The sequence below is a fragment of the Suillus fuscotomentosus genome, assembly GCF_016647785.1.
Source record: "Suillus fuscotomentosus strain FC203 chromosome Unknown F5891scaffold_69, whole genome shotgun sequence".
Taxonomy (NCBI): Eukaryota; Fungi; Basidiomycota; class Agaricomycetes; order Boletales; family Suillaceae; genus Suillus; species Suillus fuscotomentosus.
In genome coordinates, this window is record NW_024539581.1 from 1 (window position 1) to 27,009 (window position 27,009).

The 27,009-nt window shown below is 48.5% G+C and overlaps 7 protein-coding genes across 7 annotated transcripts; 4 read left to right on the plus strand and 3 right to left on the minus strand.

Annotated features, from left to right (window-relative positions):
• Positions 1-312: 312 nt before the first annotated feature.
• Positions 313-3,587, plus strand: F5891DRAFT_1194384 (uncharacterized protein; the record flags this gene model as incomplete). Its single annotated transcript, XM_041367920.1, has 19 exons — positions 313-387; positions 443-630; positions 680-813; positions 875-958; positions 1,009-1,158; positions 1,211-1,322; positions 1,376-1,438; positions 1,491-1,595; positions 1,647-1,964; positions 2,011-2,038; positions 2,084-2,155; positions 2,208-2,240; positions 2,293-2,757; positions 2,806-2,901; positions 2,951-3,028; positions 3,082-3,169; positions 3,218-3,390; positions 3,446-3,487; positions 3,540-3,587. 19 exons carry the CDS (start codon positions 313-315, stop codon positions 3,585-3,587), a joined length of 2,352 nt encoding a protein of 783 aa, XP_041220763.1.
• A 208-nt stretch (positions 3,588-3,795) lies between these two features.
• F5891DRAFT_674968 (uncharacterized protein) lies at positions 3,796-6,374 on the minus strand. Its single transcript, XM_041372749.1, has 6 exons — positions 5,808-6,374; positions 5,482-5,754; positions 5,200-5,430; positions 4,794-5,141; positions 4,297-4,716; positions 3,796-4,225 (listed from the first exon to the last, which is right to left on the minus strand). Exons 1-6 carry the CDS (start codon positions 6,197-6,199, stop codon positions 4,006-4,008), a joined length of 1,884 nt encoding a protein of 627 aa, XP_041220764.1. The 5' UTR covers positions 6,200-6,374; the 3' UTR covers positions 3,796-4,005.
• A 977-nt stretch (positions 6,375-7,351) lies between these two features.
• Positions 7,352-8,637, minus strand: F5891DRAFT_1059554 (glycolipid transfer protein domain-containing protein). The gene is made up of 7 exons (XM_041362837.1): positions 8,434-8,637; positions 8,302-8,386; positions 8,193-8,250; positions 8,012-8,134; positions 7,934-7,956; positions 7,766-7,878; positions 7,352-7,706 (listed from the first exon to the last, which is right to left on the minus strand). Exons 1-7 carry the CDS (start codon positions 8,464-8,466, stop codon positions 7,539-7,541), a joined length of 603 nt encoding a protein of 200 aa, XP_041220765.1. The 5' UTR covers positions 8,467-8,637; the 3' UTR covers positions 7,352-7,538.
• On the minus strand, positions 8,523-10,038 carry F5891DRAFT_675070 (uncharacterized protein). The gene is made up of 3 exons (XM_041372750.1): positions 9,336-10,038; positions 9,074-9,284; positions 8,523-9,023 (listed from the first exon to the last, which is right to left on the minus strand). Exons 1-3 carry the CDS (start codon positions 9,834-9,836, stop codon positions 8,908-8,910), a joined length of 828 nt encoding a protein of 275 aa, XP_041220766.1. The 5' UTR covers positions 9,837-10,038; the 3' UTR covers positions 8,523-8,907.
• Positions 9,685-10,527, plus strand: F5891DRAFT_675098 (uncharacterized protein). Its single transcript, XM_041372751.1, has 5 exons — positions 9,685-9,780; positions 9,847-10,028; positions 10,079-10,136; positions 10,185-10,369; positions 10,445-10,527. Exons 2-4 carry the CDS (start codon positions 9,857-9,859, stop codon positions 10,342-10,344), a joined length of 390 nt encoding a protein of 129 aa, XP_041220767.1. The 5' UTR covers positions 9,685-9,780; positions 9,847-9,856; the 3' UTR covers positions 10,345-10,369; positions 10,445-10,527.
• A 2,707-nt stretch (positions 10,528-13,234) lies between these two features.
• On the plus strand, positions 13,235-16,684 carry F5891DRAFT_1252492 (fungal-specific transcription factor domain-containing protein; the record flags this gene model as incomplete). The annotated part of the gene is made up of 13 exons (XM_041369912.1): positions 13,235-13,377; positions 13,444-13,493; positions 13,558-13,581; positions 13,635-13,662; positions 13,717-14,014; positions 14,070-14,081; positions 14,132-14,717; positions 14,829-14,920; positions 14,974-15,097; positions 15,150-15,412; positions 15,483-15,653; positions 15,701-15,832; positions 15,889-16,684. The coding sequence occupies 13 exons, from the start codon at positions 13,235-13,237 to the stop codon at positions 16,624-16,626; spliced, it is 2,661 nt and encodes an 886-aa protein (XP_041220768.1). The 3' UTR covers positions 16,627-16,684.
• Positions 16,685-21,621: 4,937 nt separating this feature from the next.
• Positions 21,622-24,429, plus strand: F5891DRAFT_1115373 (laccase 2 precursor). The gene is made up of 13 exons (XM_041363778.1): positions 21,622-22,055; positions 22,111-22,162; positions 22,215-22,283; positions 22,329-22,459; positions 22,508-22,536; positions 22,588-22,662; positions 22,716-22,743; positions 22,793-23,513; positions 23,566-23,586; positions 23,639-23,787; positions 23,841-23,864; positions 23,913-23,974; positions 24,028-24,429. The coding sequence occupies exons 1-13, from the start codon at positions 21,934-21,936 to the stop codon at positions 24,129-24,131; spliced, it is 1,587 nt and encodes a 528-aa protein (XP_041220769.1). The 5' UTR covers positions 21,622-21,933; the 3' UTR covers positions 24,132-24,429.
• Positions 24,430-27,009: the final 2,580 nt, after the last annotated feature.

Consider the following 27,009-nt stretch of genomic DNA (forward strand, 5'->3'; position numbering starts at 1 on the left):
CTATGACACAAATAGCGGACTATCAGCAAAGGTATGCCGCATATAATCTTACGTTGGTTCTGAAATTATGCTGTGTCATTACAGCGTCCCAAAGTGGAGATAAAGAAAGAGGACCACGGTGATTATATGCGCCTGAATTGCTATCATTTAATATCATTTAATATCTTTTTTCCAGACATTGATGGACACAAGAAGTTTACGATCCCGGAAAGCAACTTTACAACATTTTCCTGCAGAATATCGATACCCCCCATTAAAGACGACCACAGAAGAGATCGGTTCTCAAGCAAGTTAGGTGTCCTTGGGAGTGATATGACTGAAGAGGACCTCATCATCACAAAAATGGCTAGCAGTAATCGTCGAGCGAATGTTGAGCTAGTGAGACTGGTACGCTGACCCTCTTCAGTTTTCTATATCACAACGTCCATCAACATCATTATAGCGGGAACATAACGCCGAACTCGAATCCCAGCTTAGTATCAAGACTGAACTCGTCGCCGATCTCTCACGACAGAATACGGAGTTGTCTCGTCAGGCGTCGGACGCCTCTCATCAGAACTCAGAATTATCTCGACGAATCGCCCAACTTAAATCGACAACCAAGGAAGCGATTGACAAGGCTAACAGGAGGTTTCTAAATATTTTGTGCATCCGTTTTCCATCCGCTGATCTCATGCAGTTGCGTCGAACTCAGAGATTCTTATGAGGCGCTCCGAATTCAATTTCAAGCATCATCTACCTTGGTGAACGATGCCCGAAAAACAATGGAAAGCCTTGAGGAGCTTCGGGACGCCGCTCGCACCGGCCTCCAAGGTCAGTTCACTCTCCGATTTATCATCTTTGTTCGCCGGGTTGTGACTCAGAATAATTAAAGTATTCCTCGACGATACTGGGCATCTACCCAATGTGGGCCAGACAAGGACAGTTGTGAACGAGCTACAGGCTGAGCTTACTCGGAGTGAGTCACATCTTCCCATGGGAAATCAGTACGGCACATTATGTGTGCAGCTCAACAGGTGGCCGATCTCCTGCGTGAAAAATTGCAAAATATGGGTTCTGAGCTGATAGATTCCCGGGCGCGCGTTGCGGAACTGGAGGAGCATTTTGGGAACGATAGAAAGTTAATTGCCTCAACAACATCGGACCTTGAGCGAACCTGTAAGTTGGGTCCTTGTCATCTTGATGAATAGCGATTCTCATGGCCATCCAGCCGAGCGCGTTGTAGATATTGCTGAGTACCTGAAGCTCCAGAAGCATGAAACAATTGACGCTCTCAGCAAACTGGCGCAAGCGGAGGATCGGCTGGCTCACAGCCAGTCACGGTAATGAATACATCTGATGGTCATATGATATTTTGTCTAATTCTGGATGACAGCTTGCAAGAACGCGAGGCGATGGTACATTCCATGCGGCAAGAGATGGAATCTATGAGACAGGAGTATGATTCTGCGTTTCTGGCAATTCAGCTGCTGGTAACACAATATTCGTAGGATTTCCGAGTTTGAAGAAGCTATGCATGACGGTAAAGCGCAAACTCGGATCGTGCAGAACACTGTAACGTTTCAGGAACAACACATAAAGGACCTAGAGGAGAGGTGGATTTTGCTAAATTTTATCGATAATGCCTGCTGAATCTTGACATTCAGGTTACAAAAGGCCGAGACGGAGTTAGTACATGCTCACAATAGATCGCAAGACCTTGAATCTCGCTTGGAAGCCTCGAACGATATTGAGAAAACTCTGGTTCAGCAGAATGCGCGCCTCACCTCCGAAGGCGAATCTATCAGGGAGCGACTCCAGATTGCTGAAGCGGGACAGGCAGATATCCGGAATCTAGAAAGGGAGGTATCAGCACGGAGTGCGAGGCTTGTGTCGGAACGCGATACACTCCTTGACAAACTTCAAATTGCACATGGGCAGCTGGCAGATGCGAATCGAGAGGAGGAAAGCTACCGCGAAAGGCAGTTCACGCACTCTCCTCATAACGAAATCTTTGACCATTACAATTAGATTTGCAGAAACGCGAACGTCGCTGAAGGTTAGCCTCGTGTCATCCAGTCATTTCATGTTTACCTTGTCCCAGGTTCTTCAGGAACGTTTCGACGACCAGTCCGTTACTCTCAGGCTCACCAAGGAATGTGTCGGCGAAGCTCAGGTAATCCCGCGCTTTCTTGGCCCCACCCTGAGCTGAGCTCACTTGTCTACAGGACCGTCTGCAATCCACAAATAACACAATTTTGGTAGCGTGTACTCCGGTGTCATGTCCACCAGCATATTTATTGCGTGACATAGGCTCTGAACGAAAAGCTGGCGGAATCTGTCAGCCGCGTCAGTGTTGTGGAGGAACGCGAACGCTCATTGCAGCGTAGACTCGACGAAGCCATCGTCGCCACAACCGCCGAACGGGACTTGATTGGCAGCCTTCGGAAGGAACTTTTAGACTGCCAGATAGACCTCTCCCGGCAGCAGGGCATTCAACGAGCCACAGAGCAAATTGCAGAACAACGCGTTCGCGATGCTGAACGACGAATCGAAGAGTTAAACTCTAAAACAGACTCTCAGCGTGGCGAGCTGGGCCAGAAGCAACAAGTCATATCCGAACTGACCCAGCGCCTGGCTATTGCCGAAACTCCTTCTGATCTGCACGAACAAGAGCTCCTTGTTCTGAAAACGCGCATTCGCGACCTTGAACAATCCGAAACGCAACTTCTCCAAAGATCGACGAACATCACCGTCCGACATGAACAAAATGACCTGGTAAGACGAGTATAATTATTCGATGACTGTTTATCTCGTTCGCTTTAGAATGACAACGAGTGGACGTTGGTCCAGAACCTTGCCAAAAATGCCACAGAAGTCTTTGAGCGCGAGCTAGCAGAAAAGAACAATGATATTCGAAGGGTTGGTGTTCTCTTCTTCTGATTTGTCACTGATCTCCTTTGGTTTTCAGAGAGACAACCTCATCAAGCAACATGAAGCTCGCATCATGCAATTAGAAGCAAGCCTAGCCCGTCGCATTAGGGAAGTTGTAAGGAACACGCCCTTGATAAACAATGTGCAGCTGACCTTGATTTTTCGCAGCCACAAGTCGGAAGCTCAAGGCACGATAAGCAAGATGAAACTTTCTGGAACGAGCCCCCATCCGGACCCGGGGACCCACAGAATTCCGGTGCATTGCCATGCTAGGAAAATTAGACTTAGCTAAAATATTTCACAGGTGTGCATGGGGCAACGAACCATTTAATTGTCAAAGAACCTCGACGTGCCGACCACATTCCACTCGCGAACAGTGACTCCGAAATTGAAGACGAGAAGGACCTCGCAATGCGGCAAGTGAAGCGGACGATCTCTGTCGATGATGAAGAGTTGACCAGACCGGCAAGGCGACCGGTAAGTACTCCAGCCGTGCCGTACCGATTATCAACGGGCAACCTGACCGCAAAAGAAAAATTCAAAATATCCGGAAATGGAGAAGACAGCGGACAAGGTTGGTGTTTTCTCTCATCGCCTGTCGTCATCATACCTCGAGTCGGTGCTAGGTCCCAGGTCCATCAAAGAAGAAGACGAACAAGCGACAGAATCGGTAGTTGGCAGTGATGGGCTACGTTGCCTCTGTTTAAGGTTCAGCGAATGTGTATGGGCTGGTCCAGTCTGCTGATTGTGTCAGCGTCATTATCGTGTACTAGTAGTATTTGTCTTCCAGAGAGACGCGTGACCTTTTCGCGTGGTATCAGGACTCTGCAGCATAGTGTATGCAATGCATACAACACATGGCATTCAAGAAATTAGCAATGATACAAGACGTCAGTGGTATAAACGGTAGATACACTTTCGATGCGATTGTCGTCGGTGAAGTTGAACAAAAATCAACGTGGTGGATGAGGGGACCTTATGGATGCAGGGCTAATAAGTAGACAGTGGAGTAGCAGTCCAAGAAATGCAAAACGAGAAAATAGGTATACATATATGCACAAGAATCGGAACCAAAACGTCCGAGATTACCCGCTAGTCCGGAAGGCGTAACATATCGCCTTCGAAGATGATGTCACCACGGTCTTGTAAAGCGGCCGCCGCTTTGACGACTTCGGCTGTGTCAAAGTCCTCGTGTTTGTCTGCAGGTATGGCAGAGTTTAAGTAGGTCAACAGGGAAGATATGGTCATGTCATCCGTGCTGTCATAAGTGGTCATAAATAGATATGCGATTGACGAAAAAATGAAATCCATCCTGACAGCAGGGCTCAGCCATCAGCATCATCATTTGGAAATATCAAAGTCAGGCGACTAAGAGTAACGTACCGGCCAGGAACGGTGGTCAAGTCAGCAAAACTAAGCGCAAGACGGCGGTTCAGGCGGCTCGTCGACCCGGAGGCTTCCGTTGGCGCCTGAAGGTCGCTTCCCTTTGGGCGGATAGAGCGGACGGTTTGTGATGATCTCTTGCTGGTGGAAGCATTATCAGGAACAACCCAAGCGGGGCCAGTGCGGTTGCTTCCATTGTCTAATCGTTGTTTCTTTGTAGTGTGAAGAGACCGAAAATCCGAAAACCTGGCCTTGCGCTTGTCATCCATGGGGAGTTCCTGGGTGTCGTGCGGTTCCTCTGATTCTAGTTCATCTTCGGCAGACGCATCATCATCTGACAAGCTTCCGTCGTCAGGATGGGTTGTGCCACCTTTGGCTCTAATTTCTGCAACTTCTGCAGCTTTCTGAGCTCGCCTCTGACTGAAAGAGCAACGCAGTTGGTGTCAGTGTGAGATGCGGGAGAAAGCAGATATGGTTAGAATGGTGGAAATACTCACTGTCGAGCTAAACACTTTCCCCGATGCTGTATCCATGGATACGCGCAGTATGAACTATCTTGCCGAAGCTGAACCCACTTCCTGCAAAGAGAACAGAATACTCTGTTCGGCTCAACCTCTTCAACTAGAGGATCGGCCTTGAGAGTTGCAGCTCGTTGTTCGGCATTTCGTCGACGAGATTCATGAGCTGGAAAATTGGTGGGTGTCAAATCCTTGAATGATGAAGACGGCGAGCACGGTGTTGCCGGTGGTATGGGAGTTTTTCCGTGGACTGGTGAGCCTGAAGGACGTCTTGAAGTTGCAGACACATGTTGGCTATCTCGGGCTGCTGTGTCAGATTTCGGTGGCCTTGAAAAAAAAATAGGAATGAGAAAACGAAGTAAAACATCAGATTGAGAGGCTCAACTGAGACGATGAAGCTTCCGCTTGAGCTGCGGAAGACTGTGCAGCACCCTTTTGACAGGACGATCTGTGGTGTAACCACTTTTGGACTGCCTGCATATGGTTTTCGGGGCTGACTTGGATCCAACGGTCGCAAGTATTGCACAGTACCCGCTCGGCATCAAACTTGCGGACGTCCGGGTCTTTGGAGAGCAATGAATTTCTCTCTTCGAGGGCACAACCATTCTTGTTGTTACTGGGGATGCGTGAGTGGCGAAATGATAAGAAAGGGTATGGATTCGCTCACATCTTTTTTGACAAGCAACTCTTGCGGTGAGCATCCCAAGGGATGGAGCAATACGTGGAATTAGGACGGAGTCGGATCCACTTGTCGCACGATGCACATAATACGCGATATGCCTCGAACTGTGCGACGTAAGGATCCGCCCTAAGGTAGTCAATGCGTTCCTCTTCAGTGCGCTTAGCGCGCCGCCGTTTGGCAGGAGGGTTGGCAAGGGCCTCTGCCGTACTTTCCGGAGTATAAATGACAGGTTCTGGCACGGCCTGAGTTGTGTTGGCACTGCCGGGACAGATTAGAAACAAAGACATGATTGATCAAGGCGACATCGATACCATTGCTGGCGATGGGCGTCCCAGTGTTTCAGGGTAAATCCGCCGGTTGCTTCGTCACGAAAGGAGACACCCTCACTGCAGACTTCACACATGACACGACCGGTTTCATACTCGCCTTTTGGAACGGCGACTGAGTCGTCTACACTCTCGCCTTCAGCGTCAGCGGAATCTCCTCGTTCTGGAGGGGTTTTCCGCTTTCGGGAATTTCTGTAGAATAATTGGTGATGAAAGGGATCATAGGATCGAATAAAATCGTACGGAGATGAATCATGAGGGAGGTCTCGAGGAGGAGAGGTATCTGACCTGATGTTATCAATTAGCAGGTGAAATAAATGAGGGCTGGGAAGGGGAAAGAAATACTTGATGTCATCTATGTCCATATCCTCCGACATTGAAGGAATAGTGGAGGATTCGAAAGAGAGGAGGCAGGAGATGGGGAGAGGGATTAGGTATGATATTGGGGGCGTTCGGGAAGGGTTAATATGTGTAAGCTGCTGTTCGGGTGCCAAAACGTATTTACAGAGAAAATATATGTCACAGATCCGGCACTTCCAGAAACATAACAACATTTCATTTCCCACGGAGGGGGAAAAACATCGAAAAAGGTTTTGTACCTGAATAAATTAACCTCGACGAACAGGTGATTCTGCTTCCTGTCCGACTCGGTGTCAAATATATTATGACATAGGATTGAGACTTAAAGTAGACTGTCATCTCTTCGGTATAGCGTGGCAAGTGACTAGTGACTATTGTTCTAGCGTTTTACTAGTGCAGTGCCATGACACGCGTTTCCATCAAAAGTACTTTGTTCTTCATCACGATTGAAACCCCAACTCCGCTGTTCTATCGATCGCTTGGTTGTCATTCATCATCGATGCGATTCTCTCGGTTATGATGTCGGAGCTAAACGCTGCATTGCAATGGGATGTCGCTTGGTTTAACTGGGCTAGACAAATGACTAAGACGAAAGCTTCCATTTACATATCTCGGGCCTAGAACGGTATTTCTCTCTTTACTCGGCTTAATCCACCACGCCCTCCTCCCCCTTCTCCTCATTATCACCATTCATCCATCAGTACCTTGGACATTGCGCTGTCACTTTCGTTGGTTCCGCGATCTCCAATCTCATCGCATCCGGCGGCATGTACGGCAACTGCGGCATTTGGGGACATTGCCTTGTTCTGGAAATACGTGGATGTTTTGTGTTTTTCCTGTTTCCCGTGTGAATAATTATTATATGTCTGCGTGTTCGGCCACGTAGTACTATTCACATCTATCGCCGCACCACATGTAGTCGTATGGTAAGTTTATCGGCCTCCTGAACCAATTACCGGTACAATCCTGCGTCCAAGCATGGCCTAACTTCCCCGCACATGAAAACGACGTTTTTCCTTTTTGGATATAAAAGTACGTACTTTGTGGCCAACTACTTTGGCTGTCGATCACGATAGAGGCACCAAGATTCCCCTTTTCGGGTCTCTTTAGCGCCTGTTTATACAAGACGCCCCTGTTCCAACATGTAATCGTAGTGAAACTTGCCACCTAAACCTCGTTTCCGCGGACTCTTTCGTCAATATACTTCGCGAGTACCCCACAACAGGCGCTTAGATTCGCTCTTAGGGGCACATGTGACCAAGCGGCGTCCTAACCTTCTTAATTGAATCTTGGTCCTCCCACTGCTAGTGCGGCATGTTTATTCTTCGTAAGATTCTCCATAGAATTATCACCACATCATACCCTTCCGTATCCTTCTCCCTCGATAAATCCCTTCAGACGCTTCACGATTACATCAAGTCCGCAAAGCCACTTCGCTAGCTCCGCATCTAACCTTTCCATAGGCGCACCTTGGGATATACGACTATAGAAGTCACGGCGATACGGTGCGGCCCGAACAGCAACCTGAAAGTGCCGGAATAAGTCAGGAGCTACATGCACAACAGAAGCAGACAGTGACGTACGGCGGCGAGTGACCGTACGAAAAACGTATGATGCTGCCTCAAGACTTCATCGTATGAACGCTTGAAGCACACGTGTAACTCCACCGAAGGGTCATTCTGCATGTGTTGAAGAGCTATTTCCTCCGAGTCAGTTGCCTTCTATGACTACACAGTCGGGGTTAGAATAACCTCTACATAGGAATGTCAAACCACTGTGGAAGTGACGCTACTGATTAGTGACACGCTATATTAAAGGGTCGAACATACCGGGTCAGGCGTATCAAACAACCGGTCCCATGTCGGTCACCATCTAATGATACTTCGCTTCTAACGAGATTCTCGAGCGTGGAGCAACCAAAAGAATCGGCCTGGTAGCGAGTTCGTACACCCTGTATCGCACAAAAAGAATAAGGGTTGATATAGGGTTAGACAGAGCGGAGAACGTTCCCCTATATTGCCCTTTATATCATTCTGAACAAAGCCGAATACACCTGAACCAAGTAAATCTAGAACGAGGGAAAATCGGTTGCCGGACGTAACCAATGATTGCATCGTACCGAACAATTGAACCAGCCCTTCAGAGGCTTCCAGAAAAAGCAAGGTTTCCACACCATCAACGGTGATTGGAACATCTGCAAATGACTATGGGAGCGTCAGTCTGCGAAATGCGGCGAGGTGAGCTATAGTACTTTGACAGTCTCAAAGTATGGTCGAGAAGACATCTTGTTGGTCAAGAAGAACGTTCTACGCTACCTCCTGGAGGGGATAGTGCCGAATTCTGGTCCATTAAAGCCTCGAGGACAGTGGCCAGGCAGCAAGTTTACAGCATAAATGAAATTTGACACGATTTTGCAGGATCGAAGGTCAACGTGTACTGACATATTGAGTTATACGTAATATTATTTTCCGCATTTACTCATTTGTCTACTGATCTTATCATAGAAATTGCAGAACTTCAAGAGGCTGTCTAGCCACGAGTCACGACGTTCGAGGTCACCAAGTGAGGTTTATAGTTCAGCAGGAAATTTGATGCTGTCGGTTGCCAGGACACAAAGGAACGTGTTGACAGCAAAGCAGCATCACCGTCGGTACTACTAGTAAGTGCACATAACAAAGGGTCTACGCATGGCCTGGATTTTGGTTTGTGATACTCAGCCCATCACTTAGGATCCAATGTCGCCCAATGATTGCTCCATAATTTCCTTTGTGGTGGCGTACCGGTACTTCCATGGCACGTCTCCCCTTCGCCGGCACTCGGTATAAAATCGCTGGTTCAATGCTATGGTTCGTGGTGAACATCGTGTTTGATCCCGTCAAGGACAGACTTACCGGCGAAAGGGATATGATCCTGATTCTCCTCTTCCGGGCCTTCATCGTCCGACAGTTCCATCGATCGTAACGTATTATCCTCAACAGAGTTCGCCGTTCGCGAAATGCCGTCAGTTCGGGGATTATCTAGCTCAAACAAGCTAGCAGCTGTCGGGCGCTGTTCTGTATTTGACGGACAAAACCCGTCTCCACTTCGGGCGAGTTTCTCGTTCTGTACATTTGAGTTCGTTACTCATTCCATTATTAGGAGACATTAGCTCACCTCGATCTTGTATATTCTTGCACACTTCCCTCGATGTTTCATCCATAATCCTGGGTAATATCTCGAGCGCTTGTCCAGGCTAATCTCTCTGTCACACCCACGGCATATGACGGATGTGGGTCGTACGTCGTAAGTGTACTTGTCGTCCTCTAACTCCTGTTTCCGCTGAGCCTCGTTTTTCCTCTGCTTGCTAGATCCCGCGACTTGGATGAGTGGCTCATCTTGCTTGCCATCAGCGGCATCTACGTTCTCGCTAGAGTCATATATAGGACTCTGTGCGTCATCGGGTTCGGAAGAGGGGTGAGATAGGGCAGGCCCACGCCGAAAGTCGAACTTTACTGGACATGCGAAATAGTGTTCATTGACAAGGAGGCTGATCGTGGGCCAGTCGGCGTGTGTGTCATATTCAAGAACGGTACGGCACCTGCCACACTTGTGGGTGTAGGTCCGTTTCGTGTCCGTTTTGGATATGGCAGCATGCTGAGTGGCGGCGCGGTCCATGTCTGTCTAGGGCGCGGCGGATGAGGGATTGGATCTTGATTTTTCGTGTTTTTGTACTTGGAAACAATGCCCTTTCGGATGTGGACGTGGACGTTTTTTCTGTCACAGTGGCGCGAAGTTTAGACTTGCCTCGGAGTCAACTTGCATTGTTCGTCCAGACCACCGGTTCTCAGACACATGTGGTATTCCAAGGCGGGCAATCATCACTTGTCATGAAATTCATTCACTGACTGCAGGCTAAGGATTCGTCACTCTTCTACACGTTGATGTTTTCCGAACTGCAGGGTACATCTCTACAAAGTATCCCCGTTGTGAAAGTGAAAAACTTGTCTGACATGATCGTCCCAGAAAAACGCACCAGCGTAGAAGTCAAGATAGACGATGGATATCCACTCTGGCCGCCGTCAGGATGCACAGATCAATATGGCCACATGTCTCGAACTTCTTCGTCGACACAGCCGCCACAATAAACGAGACTGCGCTACATTTGCGTCCACTATGTTCTTAGGTACAAAAAACATAAGTTCCATTTCGTACGTAACTAAAGTCATGTATTTCTGTTTTTCACGCTGACTGGAATCACCGAACATTCCAAATGCATTGTTTAGAATCGCCTGCTGGTCGTTCATTCGGTACAAGGGTGATAAGCCACAGAGCTTGCGTTCTTATGACGTCAACAACTCCACTTCCATGAAGGCTGTGGGTACATTGTTCTGATCTTCTCTGGTGCACCGGTGAGTGGCGACCTGTCGTAGCCCCTTCTGCCAAAGAACTCGACTCATTTGCAGGATCGCGCGGCGTTGGATGTAAGACGTAGATGAGAAGGATGCCTATGAAATTCTGCAATCACGTATGGGATTTTTTTGTTCAAGGACGTTGGAGTGGTACCCCTCCAGCGTGTTGCAAGCGGGTGTTTGCTACCGTTTGGATGGCTTAGTCATGGTATGGATCTGGAACACATCGATAACTGTGACTTTAGTAGTACTTTGCGAGTCAATCGTTTGTATGGTACTATACCCATTGTATGTTACCAGTTCCACATCAGCTTGAGCCGATGTACATGTATGATGGGATGTTGGACCAAAAATGGAGTCGGGGCTTTTGGCGTGTAGTCGCCAGTACCCGTTTGTTACCATTTGGATGGCTTAGTCAGTAGGGTCTAGAGCCTCGGGCGTTGTCGTAGCGTTCATCATTGAAAGGCTACCCACCACTGTCTGCCAGAGGCACTGAGGCAGGCACATATTACTTCATTGTGGATCAACTGTTTAATTAGGCAGAAGGTCCGGAAAGCAGGATGGCTATTAGATCAGCGATACCAAGAGTCATTTCCCCTAAATGGTGCAGTACCAAGTACCAAGTACTTACGGTGGCCGCATTGACATCACAGGGAGAAAGGGACATGTTTTGCATACGCATCATCGATGTGTCAGAGTCAGGGAAGCACTGGCAAGTGGTGGTGAACTGCCTCATTCAATTTCGAATGGCATGCCTGTCGGAAACGGACATGTTACAAACTATGGAGGTATAGCCTTGGTACAATCTGAGCACCCTGTAGCCAAGAGTCGCCACTCACGCATACTGGACTCTGATGTACGTAGTCATTACCACTAGGATAGGTACAACGCCGCTTTTGAGACAGCAATATTGTTCCATTCGTCATACTTGCTTTTGAGGCAAGGCCGAGGTTGTGCGATACACAGGGTTTGTCATAATGCCGTACGAATGTTTGACTCGTGACGTACGTAGGTTATAGTAGTGCAAATCCCGATCTCCCGCACAACGGAGGAAAACCACCTCCGGACCCAGAAGCAACACCAGAACTCGTTCTGGTAAACACAACGAACGAGTGTCGGATAGAACAGCGACGCACGGAGATTCAACGAGATGGAAAGGCACCCCATAAAAATTTCAAGCAAGGGATCAAAACTTGCAGGCTCAGGCAGTTTTTCACTCTGGCCTGCACCTTGCGATGCTTGTCCTAACGGTCCGTCAGCCTTTCAGCCTCCGTCACCCTGATGGCGGATTTGGTGAAGAGGCCCTTGGCAGTCGAATGAAATCTCCTAACAATCGGATAACGAAGCGACCACGCGGCAGGTTGCCTCGTTTCAAGGACTCGTTGGTTCTGCCGATAAATTTCAAGTGTCGGACGATGGCGCCACGCTCAAATGAAGCATGCGAGCCGAAATACTGTCCAAACAGATGAATAAAAATACAAGTCACCGAAAAGTAAAAAAAAACATCCGCCGCCGCCAGGGATATCGCCGAGTCAAGTCGACCGATTCGTCATCATACATTACATAGCTGAAAAGTAGGGCTGTGAGATGCATTGAGTTTGCAACTCAAGTGAAACTGGGGGGCGCCGGGCATGCCGAAAAAGCCTTAGCTTGTTGTTCAGATAGCGCACCTCTTTCGCACGTTGCAATGCCCACGACAACGTCTGATGCGCCTCAGCATTGAGCGCTACATGTGGTTGGATGTTTGCGCCTTTATGGCATGGCTCAGGAGACATGGGATGGTCACGGTCAGGGTTTGAGATGTAGCCACGTTCATGGTGTGGGATATGGTCAGGTTTATAGTTTCAGGGATTGATCAAGTGCTTTGTTCAGGGTATGGTCTGGTTCGTGACGGTATAGGGTCTGGGTCATGATGATATGGACGGCGCAAAGTGGCCGCTACAACCTGTCCATACAGTCTCGATGTAAGTCGAGACAACGCACAAACGGAATAGAGGGCAAGAGACGTTTTATAAAGGGAGAGAAGGAGCTCATCAGGTGGAGCACCGTAAGCGACCAAAAAGGATTTCATAGGTACGCTTCTGATGGCAGAACTGCTTCTACGACGATAGGCGCAGGCAAGACAATAATGGTGCCAAATCACGGTGGCATGCGGAGCGCTGAGATCTGTTCGGCGTTAGGAAGAGCGACAGCTCACCAGAGGGGGCGGTATGGCACTATCATGTGGATGGTGCACCGTGCACGAGTGGAACATTTAAGCGCTGAGTATGTGGAAGGCCTCGGAGAGATCAAGTCGGGTGGAGGAACGTGGGGTCGCTGAGTATGAAAGCAGGAACCAATCCCGATAGAGTCGGATATGATTCAATTGCTGATAATTACGTAATGTATTCGGCGGATAATGTATGTGTCGTACGTGTCCTGATCCGGGTCGACAATGCATGCATGTTTACATACAACTTGTCACCTTAGTAGATAAAGATCTTTGGAAGTACTGTTTTTCACGGTTGCATGCAACCGCACAGCCCGCTGGTTTCTCACCAACCTCATCTGCAGAACTTGACTAATAAGTAGTAAGTATTTGTCTTCCAAAGTTCCCACCTACAAAATACATTTGATTCCGGTAATTGAGTTTCATTTTTCTTAGCTTTTCTCCCAGCATTATCCATGCCGCCGGACACAACGAAGGCCAAGTTGAAGCGCAAGTCAAGCCGCAGGGAGGGAGACGACTTCCGATTTGATGGCGGCCATGCGCGCGAGATCGAACAGAAAAGGAGTAATGGGCAGATCTCTTGCGCCGAGTGTAGGAGGTGCGACCTTCGCACAATTTTTATAGAAGCAGTCTGACATGATGTATGCATGTGTATTGTCTAAAGGCTCAAGATAAAGTGTGACAAGCAGATACCCTGCCAGTCATGTCAGGCAAGTACCACGCTACACAGCATCATCCTCGAAACTAAACGCCTATCACCTATCTATTTAGAGACGAGGTTGTGCTGCACTGTGTCCCAATGGTAAGCTATTTTCTATCTCATCCTATTTATGTTACCCATACATTCATTTACAGGCAGCTTGGCTACTGGACAGGGGACTCGGTACGCACCATCCATTTCTTGATAGCTTTCATTGTCTTACTCTTCTGCAACAAGCTTCGTGCTCGCAGCAACTGAGCATCTTCATCGTCAGATAGCCAATATGAGTGGACGTATCCGCCAATTAGAAGACGCTCTTGGGGTCCTCCAGTCACACCATTCAACAGAACCCCACCCCCTCCTTCGTGACGACCTTCGTAGCGCGGATCAAAAGGATGAATTTAGCTCCATCACTCTCCCCGCTGATAATGCTGCGGGACCGTCGAATCCTCCAGAGATTCTCGATGGATTTGGAACACTTTCGATCACTGATCACGGTATATCACGTTTTTTCGGTCCTACAGGCGGATCCGAAGTAAGTGTTCTATCCTTCTCACTCAGAAGAGTTTTATTCATTCAGAATGTGATAGTGCTTGTTGATGGTACGCAATTTACTTTTTGTGAAGCTGCGTTCATGCAACCGTCCCATTAGTCGGATAAAACCATTATCAAAAGTGACAGCACAGATGCTTCTAGTCCCGAATCCGAAAGGGATTCAATGAGCCCTGGGCTACCGCCGTCATTTAGGATGTTTTCGCCGGCCTTCCCTTTCACCCCTATGGGCCCAACAGCAGCTATTCAGAAATTGATAGAAAGTCATCTACCATCTTTGGACCGGGCCAAGTACCTTGTGCAGGTTTATTTTGAACAAGCTGGTTGGCTATTTCACACAGTGTCTGAAGAACAAGTGATGGAGGAGTTACTCCCAATATATTACTCAAATAACACTGCGACGCCGCCGGACGAACCCAGAGGAGCTTATGATCTCGGTCTTCTTTTACTTGTCTTCGCTATCGGAGCTCTCGTGGACCTTAAGCAGAATGCTACCAGCCCTGAGGCTGAACACTACCATCAACTTGCCCGCGCTAGCATCTGTTTGCAGCCGGTCTTGGAGAAGCCCTCCTTGACTACTGTTCAGGCACTTCATCTGTTGGGTGGTTACAACGCTATGAGCGGCAGTGAATTGGAGTTGACATGGTCATTGGTCATCCTTGCCGCGCATCTTGCCCAAACTGTGCGTAGTCTTTCCATTCATGTAATTCTCGCCTGATCAAAGGTCGTCTAGATCGGTCTTCGTATGTTTGTTCATGTATTATCAAGGAACAGTTTAATCTCACTCCGTACCATAGATCGGGATAGTGCCAAGTGGGGTCTTCCTACCAAAGTAGTGCAAAGACGGCGCATTGTCTTTTGGGATCTCTTCATTGCTGATGCCTGGGGTGTAAGCGCACCCTTCTCGTCGTTATGATGGTTTTATTGATATTCTCAACGCAGAGCTTAAACAACGGTCGCCCGCCGACCTTTTCTTTAGCTTACATCGACTGCCGTCTCCCTGAGTTTCCAGCTTCTGCCGGAAATGACGGGGAACCTGATTATGCGGCTGCTGCTGCTGCAGAATGTGAGTCTATACGTATTACTCCTGCCTTTACCCACTACATCTTTTGGTACAGTCTCGTCATGGGCTATTAGGTATGCGGCTGACTGCGTCGCAGAAGTCGCTACGCGTACGTTGACGGCTGAAGCGCCGAATTATGCGGTAATCATGGAAATCGATCGCAAAGTTCGCGAGTTTCCATTCCCAGATGTTCCTCCCTCGGCATTAGATATGTCTCCACCTCCAATGACATCTCCAATTCCTGAGGCACCACTGGCACAATCAATGGGCCGTCTTGTGCTGTCTCACTCTCGGGAAACTCGTAAGCAAACTGCCTTTGTACCCTTGGCTATCGTGGCTGATCTGTTGTTCAGTACTACTGTACATTCATCGTAGTTTCTTTGCGCAGGCTATCATTGATAACCCTGTGAATCCATTAAAGAGCACATACGCCCCATCATTCCTGGCTGCTTACCGGTCGTCTCAGACGATACTGCGAACCATCCAACAAGCATTCCATGAACATCCTAGTCCCTGCGCTCGCTTTTGGACTATCTGGACTTTCGCATTTTCTGCAGCCGTAAGCATTTCGGGTCTCGACATTGATTGGGGCTGATAGCCAGACAGATCGTCTTTGGGACAATTATTACTCGAGGCCCACAATCTCCACTGGCGTCCAATGCCATGAAGGAGCTGGATGGTGCCTGCCTTCTTTTTCAAAGAGCAGCTTCACATAGCAAACGTGCTGCTCAAGCTCTAGTCAGTATTTGTTCCTTTCACGCTTGTTACACTTTGTAATGGAGACAATACCGCAGCCAATCCTTACCAAACTGTGCGAGAAAGCGCACTTAGCCCTCGCTGCTGCTCAGAATGAACGGTCATCACAACAGCTCGGCCAGCAGTGGAGCGTAAAGGTGGAGCAAGATGATGATGAACTCGAAATCTTTGCTGGAAGAACTAGATTCGTTTCAGCTAAAAGACCTACAAGTCTCCCTGCAGACTATTTGGAGGCTTCTTCTAACAGCAACACATATCTACCAACTAGTTCTACCGAACAACAAACCACGCAAATGTATCGCCCGGAGCCTGCAGTTGATTGGGCCTCGGACCGTGGTGGTCGTTTTGATATGCTTCATCCAAGCAATGTCACTGTACCTAGTGCAAGCACTAACCTTTCGACCCAGCTATGGCGACAGTCCCAGAGCTCTGATTATCCTTATGCTCCCCCGCATCATGTATCTCATTCAGCTGCATCACACGTGCACCCTGTGCAACACGCTTTAGCACCTATTTCAGGGTCATCCACTTACTGGCCCCCGGCGAGCGAAACCTCGCAGCAATATAGTCAGCCTCCGCTTGCAGCTCCTCAGTCGCACGCTTATCAGTACAACCCATCTTCTGCTGGCCCATACCAAGGCCAACAAAGCCGACCACTACCTACGGAGCTCACTGGACTTGGCCTGGTATCACAGGATTCAAGACTTGATGAACGTTGGACCTCCTTTATGCGGGATTCTGGTTATTTCGATGGTGTTGGGTTCAGATCACAGTGAACTGAAGAATTCTTCTTTTATTCTTCCACAGCCTTTGTATCGATTTCGTTGTTAATTTGAGCATCGTCATCTTCCCATCTTTCTAGACATGTTCAGTCTTGGAAGGCCTGCTTGGCGGCGGCTATTTTCCAACTATCATATCCATATTCCATGTGCAAGGCATTATCAACCAGATCACCAGTATATAGCAGTAGTCTTTGAAACACTTACCTGTACCATTTTCATGCCTTTCAGAGGGTGTATTTACATGCCATTTTATTACCTGTACCTGTTCCGTTGAAGCATCTGATATAAGACACAGTTTTGATGCAAAAATGGCTCTAATCGCTCGACAATGAAGCATGAACTAGAGACGCCCTAGCCTTTAGAGCTAGTTCGGTAACCCAAGGTAAAGTAAATTTGCCAACTTCAAGGATGATGTAAGGCCGGCACAGTAGGTGCCGATAGCTGAGTTTCAACCTTATGATATCAATATTAGTAGGACTTGTTATCCATCGCGCTCATTGCTTTAGGGATAGATTATGGATACCATTGACCCCTTGCTCCAACAACTCGCTCAAGCCCAGGCTGTTCAGCCGCCAGCTGCAGGCCGTCGGCAGAATCATATGCGAATCCTACGTCACATTGCACTACTCGTCAGTGTCCTTCTGACTGCTACGCACTCATTGCTTCAGGACTCTGTACCTGAGGCATACCACACATCGGCCCTCTCAGGTGAAGAATGGGTCATGGAACTCATCACTGGTCACCCGGATCGTATGCGATGCGAACTTGGCATGCATGCAGATGTCTTTCACGCGCTCATAGCCGAACTTCGTGTTTTGGGTTATGCTAGCTCACGCCACGTTTCGCTCGAAGAGCAACTTGCCATCTTTCTATATACGTGCGTTACAGGGCTAACGATCCGTCATGTCGGGGAGCGTTTTCAACGGTCAAACGACACCATCTCAAAGTAAGTTTGTTTTTAATGTTATTTATGATGAGCTCACAAATAATTCCAGGTATTTCCGGAAGATCTTGTTTATCTTTGCGTCCCCCCCGTTCTACACAACATACGTATGTTCTCCCAACGACACCGATGACATCTCCAGCAACATCCGTAACAATCCAAAATTCTGGCCTTACTTCAAGGACGCTATCGGTGCGATCGACGGCAGCCACATCCATGCTCGCCCCTCATCATCTGATCGCCCCTCGTATCGTAATCGCAAAGGTTTTATTTCTCAAAACTGTCTATTCGCCTGCACCTTCAACCTCAAATTCTCCTACGCTCTCACTGGCTGGGAGGGATCCGCCACAGACGCACGCCTCTATGACGAGGCTCGTTCAGGCAGTTTGTATATCCCTCCCGGCAAATATTTCTTAGCGGATGCGGGATTCCCTTTGTGTGACGAGCTCTTAGTCCCCTACCGCAGTGTCCGTTATCATTTGGCTGAATGGGGACGTGCTAATCTTAGGTATGTTTTATTTATTTTATATTTTAGGTTTTTTAATAACTATTCTATGTTTGCAGACCAACAACCAAAGAAGAGCTCTTCAATCTGCGACACTCATCCGCTCGAAATGTGATTGAGCGGATCTTTGGCGTGTTAAAACGCCGTTTTCGTATTCTGTTGCTCTCACCTGAATATCCTATGACCATCCAGGCACGTATACCTGCTGCGCTATGCGCGATTCACAATTTCATATCGACTCACAACCCTGACGACAACGTGCTCCCGGATGACGACAATGAACACTTCGATTACGACAACCCGGAGCACCAAGGGATCCCCGATGATGAGGAGGAGTTTGACGGAGTGGGAGGCATGAAGGAAGTGCGCAATCGTATTGCGCGCTGCATGTGGGAAGATTATCAGACTGTTTTGCAGCAGCGGGGCCTGCTAGATGACTCCTTTGAAGATTCTGACAATGATATGTAGCACTGTAGCACGACTCTCATGTATCCGCCGCCATCAAAGCACAAGATGTTTGCATTACCATGCTTCAACTACTGCATTATCATCATATGTTGTGTCAATAGCGCATTTTACATGAGTATACTAACTACCAGGCGCAGGAAGTTGAAGTCCCAACCGCTGGGCTGTGGAAAGAATAAAAGCACGGCGCATCTCCTTGTCAGCAGTCTGTGTGTATATGTCAGTAGCTGCAGGGTCCATAGAAAAAACCTGTTGTATTATAAGCCGCTCTGCGAACGGCAACTCTGCATCCTCAACCTGCAACATCTGCATGGCCCTCGAGCGCTGGTCCATTACCCGATCCTCAGGATAGACCATGCGCTCAGCAATTACATCTGTCAAGCGATTGACAGAGCTCTGGAATCCCATCACGGCTACAGCTGTGGTGGCCTTCGATATCTTGGTGTCCAACGTGTTAGTGTTCTTGGTGGAACCGCCCTGAGTCTGTGCATGGCCTCCTGATCCACGGCCTGATGCGCGGCCTGATACTGTCTTCGCTCTTTTGATAGAGCTCGACTCGGAGGGAGGCGGCATTTGCATTTGAGAAACTGAGGTAGATGCAGATGAGGCGGTCAGCTCCATGTCGGTGTGAGAACGTTTGCCAGGAGGAGGCATGAAGGACGGAGAAGCAGGAGGAGGCATGAAGGACGGAGAAGTAGGAGGAGGCATGAAGGATGGAGAAGCAGGTGTAGAAGTGAGGGCAGCTGCTGCAGGGGCGGTGCTAGGACCAGCAACACCAGCACTAGATGTGGCAATAATGGGACCAATCATGGTATTGTGTTCACCTGCGGGTACGCTAGGACTGGAGCTTGAGCTTAAGGGAGGGGGGAGAGCTATATTGGGTTGGTACCCTGTGCGCCCTCGGGCGCCACTGCCTCGTGGTATTATGCCGTCCATTTGCTCGTAGTGTCTCCATCCCGATGCACGAAAAGGGCGCATGACTGAATTTCCCTATTATCAAACAGTGAGACGCATGAAATAGCATTAGTGAACTTGACGTACCTTCTTGGAAACATATTCATTCCATACTGAGGTTGAAGCCTCACCCTCGACATTTGCCCCTCTAATATTGTCCCAGTGGACACCAGACTGCTGGCGATACTTCTGAATAGCATTGAAAGTCTGCTTTAACTACACAATCTATTATCAAGTCTATAAATAAATTATATATTGATAGGACTTACTGACGCCCATTTTGTCTTACACATTGCCCCACTCTTCGCTGGACCATGCTCCAGGTACTCAGCAATAGCCTCTGCAGCGCCATTGTACGTCACATCTTTGAAGTTGCCAGCATCACCGATCTTGTCCCGATTGTTGGATAGGTAGAGGAGAAACTGATCAACCTCTGTGTCGGTCCAAACAGCCCTCTCTGTAGTAGTATGAGATGACTCCTGAGCCATGGAGAGGATGTGGACTTGAGCTGATAACACTATCGATATGACACTAGCCCAGATGTTGTTCCGATTGCATAGATCTTGAGTCGTATGCTGGGGTGTGTGATAGCTAGACATGGGATCAAAGGAAGTTCAAGCTCCGATGTCGGTCTCCAAACCGGAAGCTACTGTGCCGACCTTACATCATCCTTGAAGTTGGCAAATTTACTTTACCTTGGGTTACCGAACTAGCTCTTAAGCTTTAGGCCTTTAGGCATGAAATCGGTAGGATACATAGTCGCCACCATCAAATCCCAGTGTGCCCCTCGTCAGGTACAGAGTGCCCGCGGACCACCAACTTGCAGTCGGTTGCGCAGTATCGCTATGGTGACCAGCATGAACTTATCAGCAGAAAGAATCAATCAACAGTCTTGGAAACGTGCCGTGCTGCTCCACTGGAAACCAAACCAAGTCGGAGAAGATGCCCGAGCCATCAAGAAGAGGAAAGACCGAACATGCAGGTACTGCCGTTCAAAAGGCGTGAGTCGAAATTGTCTGGCCAAGGTGCACCGAGGCTTTTAGTATAAATAATCCCTCGAATTATGTAATCAATTAATTGATATAGGTTAATATCGATTCCAAGCGCGCCATCATGATGTGTACAGTGTACTATAGGTAGGTCCAATGTATACTAGGAGGTGGCATCGAAGGTGAGCGCAAGACGATGTCTAGTGTTGGAAGGACTCATCAGGATGAGAGCGAGGGCATCCGTTACGCATCCGTTTGACTGCATCAGCCGAGTGAGCATCCGAATGTTTCAAATGCATACTCTTGTTCTTACATAAAAACAACATCTGTAGCAGTCGGACTCATCTCGATTCTCAGTTTCGCTTCCGGATAATGAGATGTGCGTCCATTTCTCATCGCATGTATGTCTTCATAACGAGCTAACGTACATATATTGCTGCCTAGCTCACCTCTCCCTGTACTACTCATTCGCCTCTCGTCTTGTCATCTAGCGTTTATTTACACTATCATTCGGGCCTCGTTCGGACCTAAATTTCTCGGTTCCTTCGAACGGCCTAGGTTAATCCTGAGCTTAGCAAAAGTCCGGACACCCTTGCGTCATTCACAATGAAAAGACCCCGGCCCGGACTCTACTCAACATATTTGTTTCAAGTTAATGTTGCAGCACTACACTGCCCGTTTGCACTCATCACACGTTTCACATATGTACCATCACCATGCATTGATGAGTGTTTACTTTTAGTAGCGCTCGTCACATGTAATCACACTTAGGCGCCACCCAAACCTTAGTCTTATCATAACATTGTCATAACAAGAACAAGAAACTGTAACCTGCCGGTTGACTGCCACGTCAGCAATGAAATGAAATGAACAAAATACAAATTCATAGCAAGAGACGGAGGAAGAATGACGAAACGTGAGGCCTGAATGATCATGCGGGCTGCGTGGTAATGGCGTCTGAACTGGCGGCCTAGGGTGACGGTACCTTTGTTGCGTAGGGATTGAGGGAAGCGAGGAAGGTCCGAGTGATAGCAACATCATTTCAAAATTTGCCCCAATTCGGCCCCCTGCTCGGGCAGCTACTAGTACCAAGTAGCATGCTTTTCTCTCCGGGATTTTTATCAACCAATCATATTGGATCATCCTACACAACTCAGCAGTTTCATGATGCGGCCATTACTTGCGTCGAGAGAGCGGACCTAGCCCTTTGTTGTTCAATACGCCACACATCATAAAATCTCTCTATACAGTTCTTCCTGCCTCGCTGCGACTTCCCTACTTTGATCCAGAGAATATATTTACCGAAAATCTCGTAAGAGAAGAAGTAATTCCGTTATATCTACGAGATTTCAGACGGCACACTGTCGATACGTAAGGCAAGGGAAGATAAAACAAGTTTCTCAACCCATGAGACCTCAGACGACAGGCTCTCGGTAGTATTGGTGATGGTGAAACTTCGCTCTCTGTCTATCTGTTTTCTGGCGGCCTTGGTGTCGTCTTGTGCAGCACTCAATGCTGAGCTTGTCATTTCAAACACTGTCATCGCCCCCGACGGTTATCCAATAGAGTATGTTTACTGACCTGCGGTTGGTTAACATCTCATACCTGACAAAAATTTCCAGTGCTATTGTAGTCAATGGTCAAACCCCAGGACCAGTCCTCTCTGCACAAAAGGTAGTGGTCTCTTTATGCGACTGTCCCTACCAGGAAGATTTACTCCATTAAGGGCGAACGCTTTCAAGTGAACGTCACAGATTTGTTGGTGGATGAGTCGATGAATATAAGCACGACCATTGTTAGTATCTTCTTGTATTCTGGGACGGCGCTGACTTCGCTCCAGCATTGGCATGGAATCATGCAGCATGGGTCGGTCCAGATGGATGGAACGGCAATGGTGACTCAGTGTCCCATCGCGTCTGAGGATTCGTTTGTGTATGACTTCACGCCAGCAAACCAGACGGGCTCATATTGGTGAGAAGTACGTTTTGCTTTACATATATTTATTTACTGGTGTATCAGGTATCATTCACATTTCCAGCTCCAGTACTGTTGGTAACTTCATTCTTCACTGGTGCACACAAATCTCACTGTTGATGCAGGCGAAGGTGTGAGAGGGGCCTTGGTCATCTATGACCCAGAGGACCCCTACCGAAGCTTGTATGACTTTGATAACGGTCGGTCTAAACCTTGACTACATGTGTAGTTGAATGTGCTAACGACAACATAGCATCAACCATCATTACTCTTGTGGATTGGTAGGATCATCAGCACTTCTACTGCTTTGATTAAATCATCTGGTCAAAGGTACCACGTGAACGCCTATGATGTTGGCTTTACCGACAATCCTGCCTCGACTCTCATCAATGGTGCAGGGCGTTATCCAGGTGGACCACCGGTACCTCTTTCAGTCGTGCAAGTCACACCAGGAGTACGCTACCGTATGCGGTTAATGAGTATGGCATGCAAAACAAACTGGGTGTTCACGATCGACAAACATGTTTTTACAGTCATCGAGGCCGACAGTGAATACACGACACCTCTGGTAGTCGACTCGATCCAAATTCTGGCCGGGCAACGGTACTCTTTCATCCTGGTTGCAAACCAGCCGGTCGACAACTACTGGATTCATGCGATGCCCAATTACGATACCACCTTTACAGGAGGTCTCCACTCTGCGATACTTAGATATGATGGTGCTCCGCCAATAGACCCCATCAACAGAAATTCCACTTCGCAGGCCCCTCTATTGGAACAGAACTTGCATGCGCTGGTAGACCCCGCAGCCCCTGGTGTCGCAGAGCTTGGTGCCGCAGACGTGTCGCTAAATCTAGAATCCGTATGGGATGACAACTTGAGGTTTCTCATCAATGGCTACACCTACACCTCGCCCTCCACTCCGATCTTACAACAAGTTTTAAGCGGAAATTTGGACGTTTCTGATCTGCAACCCTATGGGTCGGTTTACACTTTGCCTGGCAACAGTACCATCGAGCTTTCTATCCCCGGCGGACAGCCTGAGGGACCGGTAGGCGATGCTAATACCTTTAAACCTTATGTCTCTCATACCATCATTCTAGCATCCTTTCCACTTACACGGGGTAAGTATCGCTTGTTATATCCTATTGGCACTCTAGTTCATGTATTGCACAGCACAGCTTCTCTGTGGTAAGAAGTGCTGGAACTGACGTTTACAACTACGCCAATCCTGTACGACGGGATACGACGGGCAATGGTGAATCAGGTGACAATGTGACAATTCGCTTTAGAACCGATAATCCAGGGCCATGGATCTTTCACTGGTACGATCCTGAAACTATTGTTGTAGCTGGTTAATTCAAATGACATCGTCCAGCCACATCGACTTCCACCTGGAACAGTAGGTGTTGTCTTGCCGCTAGGCGACTATCTGATTCAACTTCTTCAGGGGTATGGCTGTGATCTTCGCAGAGGATACCAGTGACATTGCGCCAGGCCTGAACATAACAAGTAAGGCTCGGAACTGATATATTATATCCTGTCCTTATTGATGGTTTCCGTAGGCCCATGGAAGCAGTTATGTACCACCTACAACGCCTTGGCACCATCGGAACAAAGCGTGGAGCAGCATCGCCGACGTCATATAAAACGCCGAATCGGCCACTGATTTTGTGTGCAGCCTTCTAATACCAGCATACTTTATTCAATTTATCAGAATATCCCTGACGGACCTCCCCTAGAGTTCATACGTTTACAATTTCCTGCGCTATATCACGCGCTTTTCGGTCCTTACTCTTGTTTGTACTTGCTCCATCACCAATCTATTTGAAGGACTTTATCGTTTACCCTTTGTCTTGTCATGGTCGTGTCTTCATCATCTACTTTGCTATCTCCATCTATCTTAGTTCCTCCCGTTTCGCTTGTTGTAACAGACCAGCAGATAATCAATGGGTGTGTGTGTGTCATTAGTGATGTGCACGGCCCGGCCTCAAGCCATGGGCCAGGCCAGGCCGGGCACATATAGGCCAGGCCAGGCCAGGCCAAAGTCATGGCCTGACTAGGGCTTTGGCCCGGCCCATGATTCTGAAAAGCTGGGAGCCGGCGGCTCAGGCCACGGCTTTGAGAGTATTTTGACTTTGTGGGAAACATTTATGTAAAAATAGAATAATGGTTCTCAAAGTTGAATGTAGAAAAAAATTCAGAGCAAGATTTTGTGTTGCTGGTATGGCATGTTTCAAACTCTGCCCTGCCCTGTCAGCGTATGTGCTTGACATTGTCATTACTGGTGTCAACAGTGCCAAAGCATCAATCCAATCATCAATAGTGGTCGTAATAAATGCCCTGAATCATGTCGTGCTCTGGACAGAGAGGTCAAGGTGGTGGAGTTCGAGCCAGTGTGTCCGCCAGTAGGGATCTACATGAGTAAACCCCGGGGTGTCGGAGACCTTACCTGCACCCGCACCCCCATGAAGGGTACAGGTTTTTGGAGGGTATGGCAAGCCTGTACCCCTACCTGTACCCATACTAGTGATGGAAAAGTCTGGTTCAGTCTGGTTCACCAGGAAAATTGGTGAACACTGAACTGGACATTGCATTTGGTTCGGTGATTTTGCTGAACACTGGACCGAACGTAGTCAAACACGTTCGGGATGTTCAGTTCACGTTCAGTTTGGCGTTCGGACACTGAACATCTCCGACTCAATGCATGCGAAAGAGACTTGGGATTGCAGCAATATCAAAACATCATGTACTCTACATGTCAGTAGCACCTACACTAGCATCAGGCTCGACATGCGCTGTTGCATCAGTTGCAGCCTGTAGATGCCCATTATGGTAGGCACTCTTCAACAATTGCAGTGCCTCGAAGACCTGAGGTGTAAGCTGGTTGCGTCGACTATCATTTGTCATGCCACCACTTGAGAAGGCCCGTTCTGACAGCATTGAAGAGCCTTGAATAGCAAGGTAATCTCTTGCCATGCATGAAAGGGTGGGGTACATGGTGGAATGATGCTAGAGCAAGCACATCAACAAAGGCCAGTCAATACAATATAGAGTACTTACTGTTACGCACTCAAATAGGTCTGTTATGCGGAGCCCTAAGAGGGGCGTCGTCCACTAACATTCGTGACGTAACCGGAAGGGTCCGGTGTAGCGACTGAGACTGGTGACGACGAGTCGGCAGATATCAGAGACGCGCGTGTCACGTGACTTCTAAGACGGATGTCTTCAAAGTCACTGACGTTCTCAAAGTAAGGACAGTCTTGTCCGAACGATGAGTAGTCGATCGAGGTAGACTTAGGCGCGATGAGCACCTAAGAAAAGATACTAGAGACTGAAGCTGAGGGGGCTTCAGAGGGAAGTATGTTCGAGGGAAGATTGAGTAGATTCAAGTTAGGGAATCTAGTACAGAGTGACCGACTACTTATACTAAGTGGAAAGGGTTAAGGGCAAGGCTACCATATTGTAGGTAAGGGCAAAGGGGAAACGGAAAGGGTATAGGTACGCTGGTAGCAGAGCCTGATTAGTGATGTAAGGTCGAATGCGGAATGAGACCGAGAAACGTTGGAACGAGCCAACGGTAAATGATACAATGTGCAGCATGCACGAGTCAAAGGAAAGATAAGGAAAGCCACATTGGTGGCACGAGTCAGAACGAGTCATAGCCTGAAGGCACGTGCGCACGTTGGTGCGATAGGAGGGAGATGAGGGACGGGAACGGTCCCGAGGATCCGGTCAACAGATAGTCAGTAGAGAAGTACGAGCCGGAGGCATACAAGGGCGAGGACGAAGGGGAAAAATGATAGGGGGGGCCATGTAGCCGATGTTACTTGTAACATTACCCCCGTTTCAAGGTAGAGTTCCACGAACTCTTTAATCGTCGTCCAGGGGAACATAGTCGTCCTGGTTGTTATACCACTCGGGGTCGAAGTCGAGGTCTTCGAGCCAGGAGGCGGCTTCGATTGCGTTCTCTTCGCGTTCTTGCTCAAGGCGAGCAGCGTCCTGGTCATACGCAGCTTCGAGCTGCTGCATGTCCCTGTAGAACCGGTCGGAAGAGGTTCCACGGCGAAGGATCTTTCTGCCGTCGAGTCGAGGGCAGAAGGGAGTGAGATGTTTTGGGGCAAATTGCCCACAAATGCGGCAGAAGTATTGCGCGCAGTGTTTCTGTTTGTGTCCAAAGACACGGCACTGGCGGCAGACAACGTTGCTGCGGTAGACTTGGGTGGTTTCGGTGGCATCATGACGCGCGTCGTTGATGGCGTCTTCCTGGGCTTCCTCGCGAGGGTAGTGCCTAGTGAAGTTCTGGGTGCGCGGGCGATGCGCATGGGAGAGGGGTAGTCCTAGGGACAGGATGGATTGTGCACGAGCACGGTGATTTCGGCGTTGCGGAGTGGGAAGAGGTTCCGGAGAACCAATGGAGAGGTGTGGGACTACTTCAGTAGGTACCCAGTCGTCGGGGTTGAGAACAGGTGGTTCGGGAGGACACTCATCCAACTCTGGGATGGTGATAGAGATGGTGTCGACATCAAGGATGGGGGAGGGGTTAC